We start from the raw sequence: 13,773 nt of genomic DNA on the forward strand, positions 1-13,773 counted from the left end.
CCAAAGGACCCCGGAAGAACAGAGAGAGCACAGCATACCCGACGAGGAGTCGGAGGATTTTAGAGCAAAAGACCAACCATCAGGGGTCATTGACGCACAGTGAGGTAAGCGCAGCTCCACCGGCTTCAAAAACTTAAGGCCATGAGGTCCACACATCACCAGAGGGCTGAGCAGAGTCTCTCCTGTGGACACAAACAGAGCACCATTCAAATTAGAAACACACAGGCAGGTCTTAAGTCAAATATCCCCCTATAGTTCTCTGAGGCTTGTGGTTTTATTGGTATTACTGGGAATAAAATGAACCTGAAAGTATTCAGAACTGACAAACTACAACTATATATATGTCATGTGATCGGTTGGACTATCATTCATACTGAGAGAATTAATGAATTGCCGTGTTGATTGATAAGTAAGTGCCAAGGACCATGAATGACGAAACATCTTTCACTTTTAATATGCTTACATCCCTCACAGTGCACGTACAGAGGCTTCTGTCAGATAAACAATATAATCTGTTAATTATTTATCACATAAAATGCTACTGTAATAACTGATTAGTTCAACTAGACTAAAGTTCATCATGCTTTTCTGGACCAGTCCGTCATCGACATCCCAAAATGGGACCTGACAACAGTTAAGGCTGGTTTAGTCACATTATGTCAAGGTACCAGCATGAAGAACAAACACTAGAGGGCGCACGCAACACTTTTTCTTATGGTCGTCTGTAAAATGAATATTAAGAAAATTTACCCCATCGCCAATAAAACACTTTAAATACTAAGAATAGAAATAAGTAATTTCTTCAGTCACTTCCTATCAGTGATTTGTACACAACATGATCATATATTCACCTTTTAAGTTGATATGGTGAACATATTACTAATCAGTGGTTCATTTCCATACACAGCAGAGTAATTTCTTTCTGTATCAGCTGTTATTGGTCTACATCAACTGGCTCTGGATCTGCTGTAAAGCCTGAAACATGCTTCTGCGTTTTCACGGGCCCGTAAGCGCAAGAGCCCTTCCGGGTCCCTTACGTGCTTATGTATCCCTCCTTACGTGCTGACGGGTGTCGACCCCCTTTTCTAAAATTTACGGCAAAGCTCCGCAAGCTCACTCAGCCCGCAAGGCTGTGATTGGTCTGCTCCACATCCCTTCTGGAGCTGCATTTCCGGTTTCATGCCCCATAATACCGGCAGAAATCACGGAAGATTTAGAAGAACGAATATGGACCAAATAGAAGAGCACTTGGCAGAAGATATCCGATAGTATGATCACTTGTATAACCTGTCATTGACTGGCCGATTTGTCCGCCAGAAAAAGGCTACGATGAGCCGCAGTGGCTATGTAAATAAACAATCGACGAAGAAGAAAGAAGGCGTCTCTAAGGTCGTCTCGACAAAAAGCATTACTCCGCCTAGTGTTCTGGCGCAGAATTGCTTTGTAAGACGCGCAACGGTTGGGGAAGCATGAATGAAAACGAGTCTTGCGCCACAGCGGCGTGAAAAGACGCAGACGCAGTCGCAGAAGCATGTTTCAGGCTTAAGTGCTTCACTCTGTTAACCAGCTTGTTACTCAGTGTTTCTGTTTGCCAATGAGCAGCAAGTGTACAAAAGGTTTTTGGAGCTTCTTCACACAGGGACCTGCTGTCGCTGACAATGAGGCTACGAGAGCAGTGTGAGTGAGCCGAAGAGTAAATCTACAGACTGGACAGTTTAAACAATGAGTTGAAATCACTTCAGAGCTCAGCCAAACAGACGGGAGCATTGTATTCGGGTGATGCTTCTCTGTAGGTTCATCACTGTGAGTGACTGCTTTCACATCGACTCGGTGGCTTCTCAAACATTGTTTTTAAGAATATTGACTATAGGTAATTAAAGAAAATAATCTGATAATCGTAAATCAGATATTGGTAATAGTATCTCGGTCAATAGTTGGTATAATGTCAAACAGCACAATCCTACTGAAGAACCAGCACATCTACCCAAAGACAATAAGCACAGTTTAACCTAAAACACTGAAACTAGACATTTGAACTGGCTTCATAAAACTCCCAACAATTTGAAGTTGAAAAAAGAAATCCCTCAGGCGTCTTCATTCTTACCTTTCTCTTTGTCAAGCGGTGGCAGGATGCTGTTGTCTCTGCAGACCTTGAAGTAGATCTCCTGCTCCACACCATCAGGGATGGCGCCCTGTGGGATTATTATGCTGACACCTGTCTCAATGGAGCTCAGGACGCCACCGTTACTGTTGAAGATTCCTCGAGCTGTTGCAACTACTGTGTGGCCCTCGTCTTCATCTTCATCATCATCCAGCGCACTGGGGCTGGAGACAGATACTTTCAGTCATCATGCATTCACATTCAGCTAGTTACTCTTAATTAAACGTGTGGTGAGTGTGAGATTGTTACCTCACTGGGATGGCCTTGGGCACAGCGTTGATGTTGTTGTGCTGGTATTTGGAGCGGTGGTCCATCGTGCGTGTGAACGTGTCCACGCCGCTGTCGTGGTCCGTGTTCTGAGGCTGAGGATTCACCTGAGGCTTCACCGGACTGGAGCTCCGGTCCTGATTCAAACAGAGAGGGGTCCCAGAGTTAAACACATCTTCAAACAGCTAGTCGGAATCAAAATAATCTGAAATTAATCTGAATGCTGGAATAGGGTTCATGATAACTTTCGCACACTTAAGTGTTTCCAGTAACACAATATAAAAGAAATGTAGCCTCTTCTGCATTTGCCAGTAAAAAAAAACAATACATAAAACATTGTTGTGGGTCCACAACAAATTCAACAGCGTAACCCACAATGCATCAGTTAATTGACCCACTTTTCTGCACTAACATGAGCGTTGGCAACACTCCTCTTACCTTTGGAGCAATCTCAGGCTTGTCATTGGGCAAAAGGTTGTGGTTGAATTTCGGACTGTCGAACATGCGTGCGAAAGGCTTGGCAGAGGTGGTGTAGGGCTTGGGCGCAAAGCGGTTGTAGCTTGATGCTGCTGGAGCCACGGTGACTGTTTTTGGAGGGTGGTCACTTGTGCCATTAACTGGAGACTTCTCAGGGAAACTCTTATGAGGCAGGAAGTTGGTCTGGACAGTTTCGTCCCGGCCAGGAGGCTTGGCTATGGATGGATCAACGAGATTATTTTAGTTGGAGTCTTTGTGTCTATGTACATTTTGGTAAACACATCAGTCAGCATCTCTGTACACATCTAATACTTTTGATATTTTTTTCCATATTTAGAAAATTTGATGAATGTTACCTTCTGCTGGGGGTTTGGGCAGTGTGGCTGGTGGCAGCGACGGTGTAACCTGGGGAACAGGCTCATATTTTTTCTCCACTGGACTTGGTTTTTCCACTGACTCCGTCCTGAATCACAAGACAGGATTTTAACGTTACAACAAAGGTGACAAAGACACCTTTATCAATCTAAGAGGATCTAAATATACCAGCATGGTAGAATGCCTCCACCAAACAGTCAAATTGCAGGGCACATGGTCACAATCTCAGTTTCTGTTCCCATGGTATGATGTTGAATAACAGAGCTGCTAGCTATCATGGTGAAGCTAACCTTGACTATGCTGATGTAAAATCTCATCAACTTACAATTTTATCCTTAAGTTTGCAAAATTTTAAGATCCTGCCCCCCACCCCACAAAAAAAGTAATTAATAGGACCGAGACATTTCATTGAAACATAAAAAAATGCTTTTTGGAATGGGGATGGGTCTGAGCATTACCTGTAGTTGTTGTGGGTTAGTTGTGCTTGTGGCTGGGCTTTGGAGGGGCCAACTTGGAGCCGGTCAAAGTAGGACAGCTGTTTCCTGTAGTAGTCCTCATCCTCATCAGGGTCGTAGTGGTTGGAGCGCACAATGTCGTCAGCTACACTGGGAGGTTTCTGTGGCTCTGGTGCTCTGTATTGGTGTGTAGGGGAAAAAAAAGTTGAATAAAAGGCAAAGCAGCGGAATGTACAAAATGTACAAAGAAATTCAAATAAAGGTGAGTGAGCATCTGGTTCAATGAACTGAAAAAAAAAGGTGACTAATTGCACTGTTTTATTCCCACAGAAAACTAAGCATCAGCAGCATTAGTGAAGTTTAAGCTTGAGCTTACCTAAATGTCTTCTCTTGATCCAGGTTGCTAAGAGAATTTGCTTTAGGGATTACTCCACCTGCTTTCAAGGGTAAATCTGCTGCCTACAGGGGTAAAAGCAAAACACCGTATGAGAAGAGTAATAAGAAACAAATAAAATGAATGTCTACCTCTAATGTGCTTATTTAACAAGAGGTTGAAAATGAAATGGACAAAAAAAGTTATGTACACTAATAACTATTGTAACTTCATCTGGTCAAATGATCAATATCAAAAGAGTTTACCCTGTTTCCAGATGAATCCCCGGTATCTCTGGCTCGGTCCACGGACACAGAGCGTTTGTTCTCGAACATCTTAACTCTCGTCAGGACCGACTGGTGCCGCATGGCTGGTTCGTCCTCTCGTGGCTCATCTCTGGCAGGTGCCAATTTTGTAAGGTCCACAGGGGAAGGTGCGAAGTTCTCTGCCTTTGGAGGAGGTGTGGGGCTGGTTTCAGAGTTCACAGGAACAGGGTCGTACTGCTGAGGTTTGTAGCCTTTTTGCTGCGGTGCTGGTCCCTGGTTATAGGCAGGTCGCTGGGCAGCTGGGTCAGGGGAGCGGGCAGCAGCAGGGTACGTACTCAGGTGAGAATCCTGGTCATAGTGCAGCTCAGGCCCTGGTGCTGGAGGATCATCATAACGGACAGGTGCGGGGCCAGTTGGTTTACCATAACGGGGCCGTCCGTCGAATCCCTGCTGAGGGGGGGGCTCGTCATAGCGTAGAGGAGGGGCGTAGTGGGAGTCAGGGCCGTCACCGTATGGCAAACGGGGATCGTAGCCCTGGGAATTGGCAGTAGGGAGCGGCTGGTTGTAGGGGTTCCACTGTTGCTGGTCGTAGTGAGGCACACTGTTCTCGAAGGGGGGGTTAGAGTCATAGTCATGATACTTTGGTTCTCGGTAACCACCTCCACTGCTGACTCCACTGCTGCTGACATCATACCGACTCGGGGGATGGTCGTAATCTCTGTATGGCTGCTGGTCAGGGTGATATCCCTGCTGAGAGTTGTAGCCCAAAGGCTTCATACTGTGACTGGTTCTCCCGATGGTGTCTGTGCTGTATGGATCCTTTTGAAACATCTATTGGAAAAATACACACGAGAGGATCAGGTTAAAATGTGCACAGGTTCCACTAACATATAAATGTAAAATATATAAGATATAAAAGAAACTCAACACTCAGAAAGTCAGTTAAAAGACGAGAAACGGAAAATATTAAAGTCTGTGAAAATTAATTGCAGAAGAAGAAAATGAGAAGGGAAAGACCTGAAATAGAGAAACTGAGAGGGAGGGATTACTGGTCAGATAACACATCAGATTCAACAGAAACTGCAGCACCAAACCCCATTTCAGCTTTAAAAAAAAGAAAATCACAATGTACAACAGCACACTGAAATTAAATAAAGTTCTTTAAAAAAGAAAGAAATAACTACAACAAAACAACGAGTTCCATTTTTCATGAATCCTGGGTTCCCTCGTCTTCACTTCATGTGGAAATGGAATAAAGAAATTTGAACTAAGTATAAAAGGTTAATTTAAAATTTGCCCAATAACTGATGGTTTTATCATCATGGTCATGGAGTGCACCACATTCACAAGGAAAAATGTCACCCAATGTCTTGATGCAATTATAATGGCAAATTAAACAGCCACAATAATATTTAACATTACAAGCACATAACCATAGCCCAAAAAAACAACATATTTAAATCATCATATTTAAGAAGTAACCATTAATTATCCAATTCAAACCTGAAGAACATTTCTCTTTAGGTTGGTTGGAAAATTACTGGCTACTTTCACAAGGAAACGATCCATTCAATCTGACTGATAAAAACAGCACAGAGCCACGTCTAGTGGTTAACAGAGAATGAGGCAAACATGTCGGAGCCATGCAGAGAGGATAAGCAACAGTGAGAGCTGCAGGATGTCCACTGCTCTTCTACATGTAGCCAAACACATACAGCCATCACCTCCGAGACCCACTGTTGTTTACCATCGCACTCTTGCACGTGCACTCGCACACACACTTTTGCGCGACCATTCACTCGCACACAATCTCTGTCTCTTCTGGGCAGCGCTGTGGTCAGCACACATGCAGGGCGGAAGGAAAGAGAGAAAAGCATTGCAGCAGGAGGTAGGTAGGTAGGTAGGCAGGTATACAGGAAGCAGCAGCAGCAGCAGCGGCAGAGGAGTTCTGCCAGGTCAGACCGAGCTGAGCTGAGCATGGCCGAGTCACGGAGCATCCAGAGACGGTCAGATGGATACCTTTGGTTCAGAACTGGCCAGTCCAGACTGTTGAGGTTCTGGCGTGACGCTCTGACGGGCTAGCTCAGGGGTGGGCCTCCTAAGCGAGCCAGCCTCTGGGTCGGGGCTTGGCTGCATGTGGGGAGCTGCAGGAGTCTCGTCAGGGCTCACGCCCCCTACAGTTTTTACAGTAACGTCGACAGCAGGGGGCATTGTCTCAGCCAGGGGCTCAGGCTGCTGGGGGAGGCTAGGGACGGCAGCGGCCTCTGCTTTCTGTGAAGTGGTTCAGAAATGTTTAATAACACGCGCTGACACACTACGGTGCAGTACCAACAAGTGCTACCTCCTTCACAGCCCCTCTACTTTGATCTGCTCCTCACTTGAGCCTAGAGCTTACACTGATACAAACAGCCAATAACCAGACTTCACATTTAGCAGTAGCTGTCGATCAACCAGTGACGGATGAGAGTTAGGAATTAGCAGCAGGACAAGTTTTCATTGTAATAGAATACTACTGTGATTTTAATTCTACAGTTACAATACAATTATTTATTTTTGTACCCTTCTTATGGTGATTAACACATCATGAGATGACAAATGTTTAGATTTGGTTATCACACGGGCCAATCGGGTTTTGATAAATACATTTCACAGTTACACTGGATTAACATGGCCATTGCCAACATGCAGATAATACTGTCTTGGTGTCATACTGTCACAGTCTCAATCACAGAAAAAAACAAAGTTAAGAAGTGCACATAGGTGAGTACTGTTACACACACTTGGACAAACAGGTTTCTCTTCTCCGTGACATCAGCAACAGTCACACCGATAAGCTTGTCGTAACACAGTACAAGAGTAACAGTCAAACTTATCAAGTTCTCCTTTCAAAAATAAAAAACACACACTCACAAACATCAATCAACAAACATATAGAGGAAAATAGATTGAATAAATATTGTAATAAATATAGATATATATATTATATATATGTATAATATTTATATATTGCGATAAATACCTGACCACGAAAGTTTTCACTTTGCCACTGATACTGTTTTGTAGATAGAGAAAGATTAATTGTAAAAATAAAAAAACGCCTTCAATAGCGCTTCCAGAAAACCCTTCTAACGCACACAACGTCCTCCAGACAACAGGGGAGACGTACACCTCTCAGAAACGCTACCTGCTGCGGCACTGGTGCCTTGAACCCAGCCGGGTCGATGCGGTTCAGGGGGTCCGGTTGCACCGTGTGCTGGTAGCCAGCGTAGCCAGGGGGCTCTTGGATGACGGGTGGATCCTCACGGACAGGCTCAGAGGAGCGGGTGATGGCAGGCTCCGTGGGTGGACCCACATCGTCATTCAGTGTTTCGTCCAGCTCCTGGTCGGTGTAAGCTCCGCCCTCTGTGTCGGTGTCCTCGTAGTCGGAGGTGTGGCGGCTGTCGGTGCTGTACATGGAATACTCACTACCTGGTGCCGACAAGTAGGACAGACGATCGTCATGGATGTCCAGGTCGTCCTCAGCTGCCCCATCAGCCTAGCAAAGAAAGAATAAATTTAGACGGAGTCAAGTCTGCAAATTGCCTTTCAGATTAATTAAGTACTCTCGTTTTGATTCACACCCATTTGTCTGTGTGTGTGTGTGTGTGTGTGTGTGTGTGTGTGTGTGTGTGTGTGTGTATTACCTTGCCCTCCGAAACCCACACCAGCTGGTTCTGCTGCTGCTGGATATTGTCTTTCAGTGCTCCGAACCAACCATCGTTCATGTTGTTCAGGTTAATGGTGGCTGAATAGACAAAGAGGGCGGAGCAAAAGAGAATAAAAACGTAAAAAGTAATTCTCTCCAAAAAAAGGACCATAATTAAAACTTTAATTTAGACATGTCCTTGAATATGCACTTAGCCATCTTGCCATTGTGTTTGTACAGGACTCCAAATATTTTCTAAGGTAATAAGGCAATGTGGCTATTTTCCCATTTGGGACCCAGTTACAATCTTGACTGAAGTGTGACTGAACTCAATGGATTGGTGTCATGTTCTGTATCTAGTGTGTAAAGTAATCATGTCGTCCCTCCCATCACATGGTTGGGAAGAGATGTTTTAAATGTGAAATCATAGAGCAGGTCTACCTCCTTATAAAGGAAGAGATAAACAACTCATTTCAGAGGCATTTGCAGGAAACATCTTTATCCCATGCATTATATCTAACCTCATGATTTACGACATTTATCTGGGTTTCTGTTTTCCCAGTGAGTCATTTTCTTAAAATTATTATATTGCCTGATTTTGAGAATAACTGAAAGCATAGAGATACAGATGCAGCTCACTGTGTCACAGGTGTTTAGACAGAAGATTGTGTAAGGAGTTCATGTGTGTACTTTAAAGACTGAATGTGAGTTTAGAAAAGCCTCTTTACGACCTCTCTAATATTTTGATCATCAACAGAAGCTCCTAAAGCACAGTCTCCCCACAGCCCTTGACAGGAAGCACGCGGGCTGAGAAAATGGGCCTAGGAGTGCTTCTGTGTGACAGCCAGTGCTGAATAAGCTTTTTATGAGGAGTTTGACAGAACAGGGCCGGACACAACAAGTGCTATGCAGCGACAGCATCAAACACTGCGGCACTCAACTGTCAAATATCTGTGAAATGTGTCCACGGGAAATCTCTCCCATTCTCACCACCCCCCCCCATTTAATCACCAATCTAGTCCTCTCTCTCCCTTTTACTGGACTCACTGGTGAAGAGGTGGTGGTTGTTCTTTCTCAATTTGAGGGCTCGATCATAGAGTTTCCGGGCACTCTTCCTAGACTCTGGGCAGAGGCGGGTCCTCATGGTCTTGACGCCCTGCTTGGTGTCGGGATTGACAAACACCACGATGGGATACCACTGAGCGTAGTTCAGACGGTCCACTGCATTAGGGGTGATGTCCAGAACGGCGTGCTTGTCCTATACAGAAAACAAACAAGAAGAGAAACACAAATGAGGTGTGAAAGTGCTTCTCTGCCATGTATTGACGATTCTTAAATTCTTTTGCTGAGGAATATAACAGAGATATTTGTCAAACACTTCAAATGTTTTATTAATGATTTATTTTACACAAAAACAAATCTACATCTTGAGATCAGTTCATCACTGAACCTGCCACCATAAACCTTTGTGGAACTTCAAGCACCTAACAGTATTGAATAGCATTGTACACCAGAGGGCTGCAGTGAGTTGGGAATCTTACTGTGGCTCACTGCTGTATTTTCATTGCCGTAGCAAATCTACCAAAATATGTTTATTTCTTAATCTTTTGTATCGTGTGTGATATTGTTATAATGTGTGTGTGCATTTAGATTCACTTACTCTGTCAATTATCTGTTTAATGGTGTGCAGACGGATGATGCCAGTGCTTTTCTGGTCGGTTCCTGCATCCCTGGCTTCGCTCTCTATGGAAGAGAAAAGGACAGTTACTGCATCACATCAGCACGAGAGACAACAATAAACACGCTGTGCACCAATTAGCCGTCTTAGTAGCGTGCAGTTGTCGACTCCCATGAATAGAGCTTTAATTACAGAATAATAATCTCCGTACAGGAGAGGACAAGTGTACGTTCATTAAAACAGCTGGATAGTAAAGTCAAAATGAGAACAGCAGCCAATCCATGCAGTAGTCATTAGGTAATTGGGGTGGGTTTTAGAAAATTAAATTCAGTGTGTGAAGTGTGCGTGCAACTGCATGTAACAGTATAAATTATGCTGCAGGAAACGTGTTATGTGAGCAACACTGAAATGAAATATGCACATTCAAGAGCAGGAGGGTAAATTGGGTTTGATGAGAATACAGTGTCATTGTGAGCCTGAGGGATTAAAGCAAGGATGTGTAGAGGGGTTTGTGATTCAAACGAAGATAAGCAATGGATTCCTGTCTAGAAACAGAAGGCTCAAAAGAGGGCAGTCATCTCACCAGGTTGTTCAGTAAAGTCATGACTTAAGGCTTTAACTTCTAATATTCTTATAGGATCTGGGATTAACCTGGCCAGAGCTATCCAAATCATTTTCATAAATAATAAATAATAAATACAGCCATGCATGCAGAGGTTCAAGCATATGCAGCTATCTTTAACAGGACATGTTTTGATTCAGTATCGTCTCTGAATTTGTGATCTTTGAGTGATCGGGACATTGATCTGTTAAGACACTCTATACTTCCATCACTGTATTATGAGAACTGGGACAGGCACATAAACACACAATTGACAGCTCTGTACAAAACCAGACTCTTAACTTGGAAATAGCATCACTGTTAGAAGTGGTAACACAAGCCAACTTTCAACTGTGGTCGGAACTTAGAGCCATCAAATGAGGAATTATTGTTTTGCACAGAATAATTTTGGTCCTGCAATTACTTGAACCCACTGTTGCTCTACATGCAGGGTTATGCATACAGAAACTTTAACATGTCAACACATCAAAAATATGGTAAATACTTTTTTATATTTCCCAAAGATTCTCTACAAGTTCATGTCGGTATCGTTTGGAATGCTTGAGAAAATACATGGATGCGCTCAACAGTTCTAAACATCATATAGAAATATATAGCACAAAACCTCTGGCCTTAATTAGCGTTGACCTTTGATGAGAGCCACAAGTTAACTGGTATAAACTGCAACTTTGGTTAACTATTGTTTACTGTGGTGTAAATTCGATGGCAAATTAGTGGAAAAAAGAAGGTGAAACAAATTCATAAAAATGTGTGAATAAAGTCAACATTTGCTGTCTCATAGGTTAATATCAATATATATAATACTATGATTCATTTCTCATGACTTTTGCATTTATACATGGTGTTTGTAAAAAGAAGTTACTACACACATCTCAACTTTCACTGCTAATCAATCTCCACAGCTAAACCTGCTGCGATGCTGTTGTTATCCTACATAATGCAGCCTGCATTAAAGAGGGGAATACCACTGAATTTAATGACAAAATATATATATTTATATATATATCTATATTTACACACAAACTCTACACCGAGGGACAGGAGAAGATATCACACTGACTTACTGTTACTGAAAAACGACACAGTGCAAAGAGTGTTGATTAACCGTCAAACTCACAATTTAATCAAATCTAAATTATCAAGCAAAGTGCTTGTTTATCAATGTGAAAAACTCCCAAGTGGCTTCACGTGGGCAAAATGTGATCTGCACAGTTTCTGTTCAGTCTTTAGTTGATATATTTGCATTGAACATAATCATTATTTAAAGTTAACAGCAGTTTCAGGAGTTATCTTTCTTACTGCAAAAACAAGTCTCCAACTGACAGTGTGGAGCAATCCCTCTCTGTCAGTGTGATATTACATTTCTTGAGTCTTAGGTCTCCCGTTCCTTTGTTAAGTTGTGTAACACTGGACATCAATGTTGAAATACTGATAAGAGTGTTGCTGCCAATTGTGACGGCAAATAGAAAGTCTTAAATCGCGTGTTATTCCCCTCTGCACATTAACCAGAGACTGGCTATTGTTGGAACATCTACAGAAATGGCATCTAGCCACCAGAAACTACTTTATAGATTATCTGCAATGAATCAAATAAAACAAAGAAAAATTGATGCACTAAGTGACATACTTTCCCCTCCTTGTTGTTTCTGTGTTTCTGAAAAGAAAATACAGTTATACAAACGTCACTGCAGTTGTGCAAAAAACATCATGGAATGGAATTACTTTTCATGGGTGTGTGTACTGAATGTGTGTGTGTGGTTGCAGAGACATGTGTGTTTGTGCTCTTAAACCAAGTCAAATGTAATAATAAGTGTTAAATAAAACCACACATTAAGAAGCAGTTTCATCAAGTAAGAAGAAGCAGATGAGGGCTGAAAAAGGAGTGTTTTCCTCTCCTCTGAGTGTGGAAGAGTAGAAGATAAACAAAAAGGGGGAAGAGAGAAGCTATAAATAAACAGTAGGAAATAAAATAAAAACTTGATGAATGAGAAAAAACTAAATTAATTTGGGAATATCTCATAGCAGTAAAAGTATTCTGAAGTTTGCTGTACGATGTTGTGTCAATCCTTGCAGCGGACAATTCCGGAGAGTCACTGTACAGGTCCAAAAATGAGATGGAAAACTTGGCAGAATAGATTTTGCTACCTTTATGTGTTAAACCTCTAAATATCTTTATAAGCTCCCAGAGGCAAAATCTTTTCATATCATGACCTTTCTTGTTCGTTCAAAAGAGCACCTCAGACTTGACAAAGTGAGTTAGATACATGAATGCATAATAATAATTTAGTCACTAAATCAACAGTGATTTCAGTATCTATTGAACACTGACCACTACTGTAAATATTTGATGAGAAGTAAAACAGGCCTCAGCTTACGCCTTATGCAACGTGATGGATATAAAACATTACCTCAGATCACCTAAGACAACCAGTCAGACACTACACAAAACATGGACATCAGAACAGAGGGAGGCGGGTGATTTATGACTTACTCGCTAGTTCAAATATGTCTGGCTCCTCCCTGGCCAATTTCTCTCTGGCCACATCTGCTATCGGTCCAAAGATAACCACAGGCCTGAGGAACCCAGCTGCAAGAACAAGAACATGGGATAAAGAATGCCAAAGGCTAGAACACCGAAACATTCAATCAAACTTTATAAACAGTAACTAATGTGTGAAATGCAAAATTGAGTCAAAAGCTAAGTGAGATAAAATACCTCCATCCACTCTTCTTTAACATGTAAAACATCTGTGGTGTGTCTTTAGGGTTCAATTACTATCTGTCCTTTGTTAATGTAAGAATATATTAAATATTAAGACCCACGTAATTTGCTCGATCTAAGAAATAGGGAAAAACTTTCCCATTCATATTTCTTTAAGCTATAAAGTTGAACTCTGTCTTCTGCCAATTATAAAATTATCTGCTCTTACCTTCCCTCAGCACAACCCTCTCATACGCAGGGAACTTGGTCTGAACTGGCTGCGCAGACAAGTCCTCCCTGCTCTTCCGCAAATTCCTCTTGGAACTTCGCAATCCTCGGAATCTCCAGAAGTCTGCTCTGTCGCCCCCTGGTGTTTTGGGGAGGGTGTACTGCACACTGGATAACTGCTCAGCTCTGTGCAGGAATAAGATGCGAGTTGGGTCAAGTGTTAGGACTTCAGTCACGACTGCAGGGATTCCGAATCAATCTTACTACTGTTTGGAGCAGAAACCATGGGGGTATACTGGCAATGTATTCATAACACCATTGTACATACTGAACTCTAAATGGTTGTCAAAGTGATTATGATGTATTTGCCATCACTGATTAAAAATGTTGATGGTGCATGAAAAATTTAACATGGATTAAAAGCCATTTTAGATTTAGGCTTATTGAAATGCTGTCTTAAAAGGCTACTACAATATAATTCAAAG

The 13,773-nt window shown here is 42.4% G+C and overlaps 1 protein-coding gene across 1 annotated transcript in view; it reads right to left on the reverse strand.

The window, feature by feature from the left end:
- Positions 1-13,773, reverse strand: part of tjp1a (tight junction protein 1a) — a 49,141-nt gene that overhangs the window by 4,770 nt on the left and 30,598 nt on the right. The window contains exons 16-31 of the mRNA XM_062384672.1: positions 13,290-13,474; positions 12,851-12,946; positions 11,987-12,013; positions 9,720-9,802; positions 9,107-9,317; positions 8,058-8,158; positions 7,559-7,909; positions 6,394-6,645; positions 4,375-5,205; positions 4,112-4,194; positions 3,739-3,912; positions 3,262-3,368; positions 2,867-3,120; positions 2,411-2,565; positions 2,105-2,325; positions 39-182 (exon numbers count right to left, since the gene is read on the reverse strand). Of these exons, the coding sequence (XP_062240656.1) occupies positions 39-182; positions 2,105-2,325; positions 2,411-2,565; positions 2,867-3,120; positions 3,262-3,368; positions 3,739-3,912; positions 4,112-4,194; positions 4,375-5,205; positions 6,394-6,645; positions 7,559-7,909; positions 8,058-8,158; positions 9,107-9,317; positions 9,720-9,802; positions 11,987-12,013; positions 12,851-12,946; positions 13,290-13,474 (3,275 nt within the window). The remainder of the gene's footprint in view (positions 1-38; positions 183-2,104; positions 2,326-2,410; positions 2,566-2,866; positions 3,121-3,261; positions 3,369-3,738; positions 3,913-4,111; positions 4,195-4,374; positions 5,206-6,393; positions 6,646-7,558; positions 7,910-8,057; positions 8,159-9,106; positions 9,318-9,719; positions 9,803-11,986; positions 12,014-12,850; positions 12,947-13,289; positions 13,475-13,773) is intronic.

This window comes from Platichthys flesus, chromosome 1 (assembly GCF_949316205.1).
Source record: "Platichthys flesus chromosome 1, fPlaFle2.1, whole genome shotgun sequence".
In the NCBI taxonomy this organism is placed as follows: Eukaryota; Metazoa; Chordata; class Actinopteri; order Pleuronectiformes; family Pleuronectidae; genus Platichthys; species Platichthys flesus.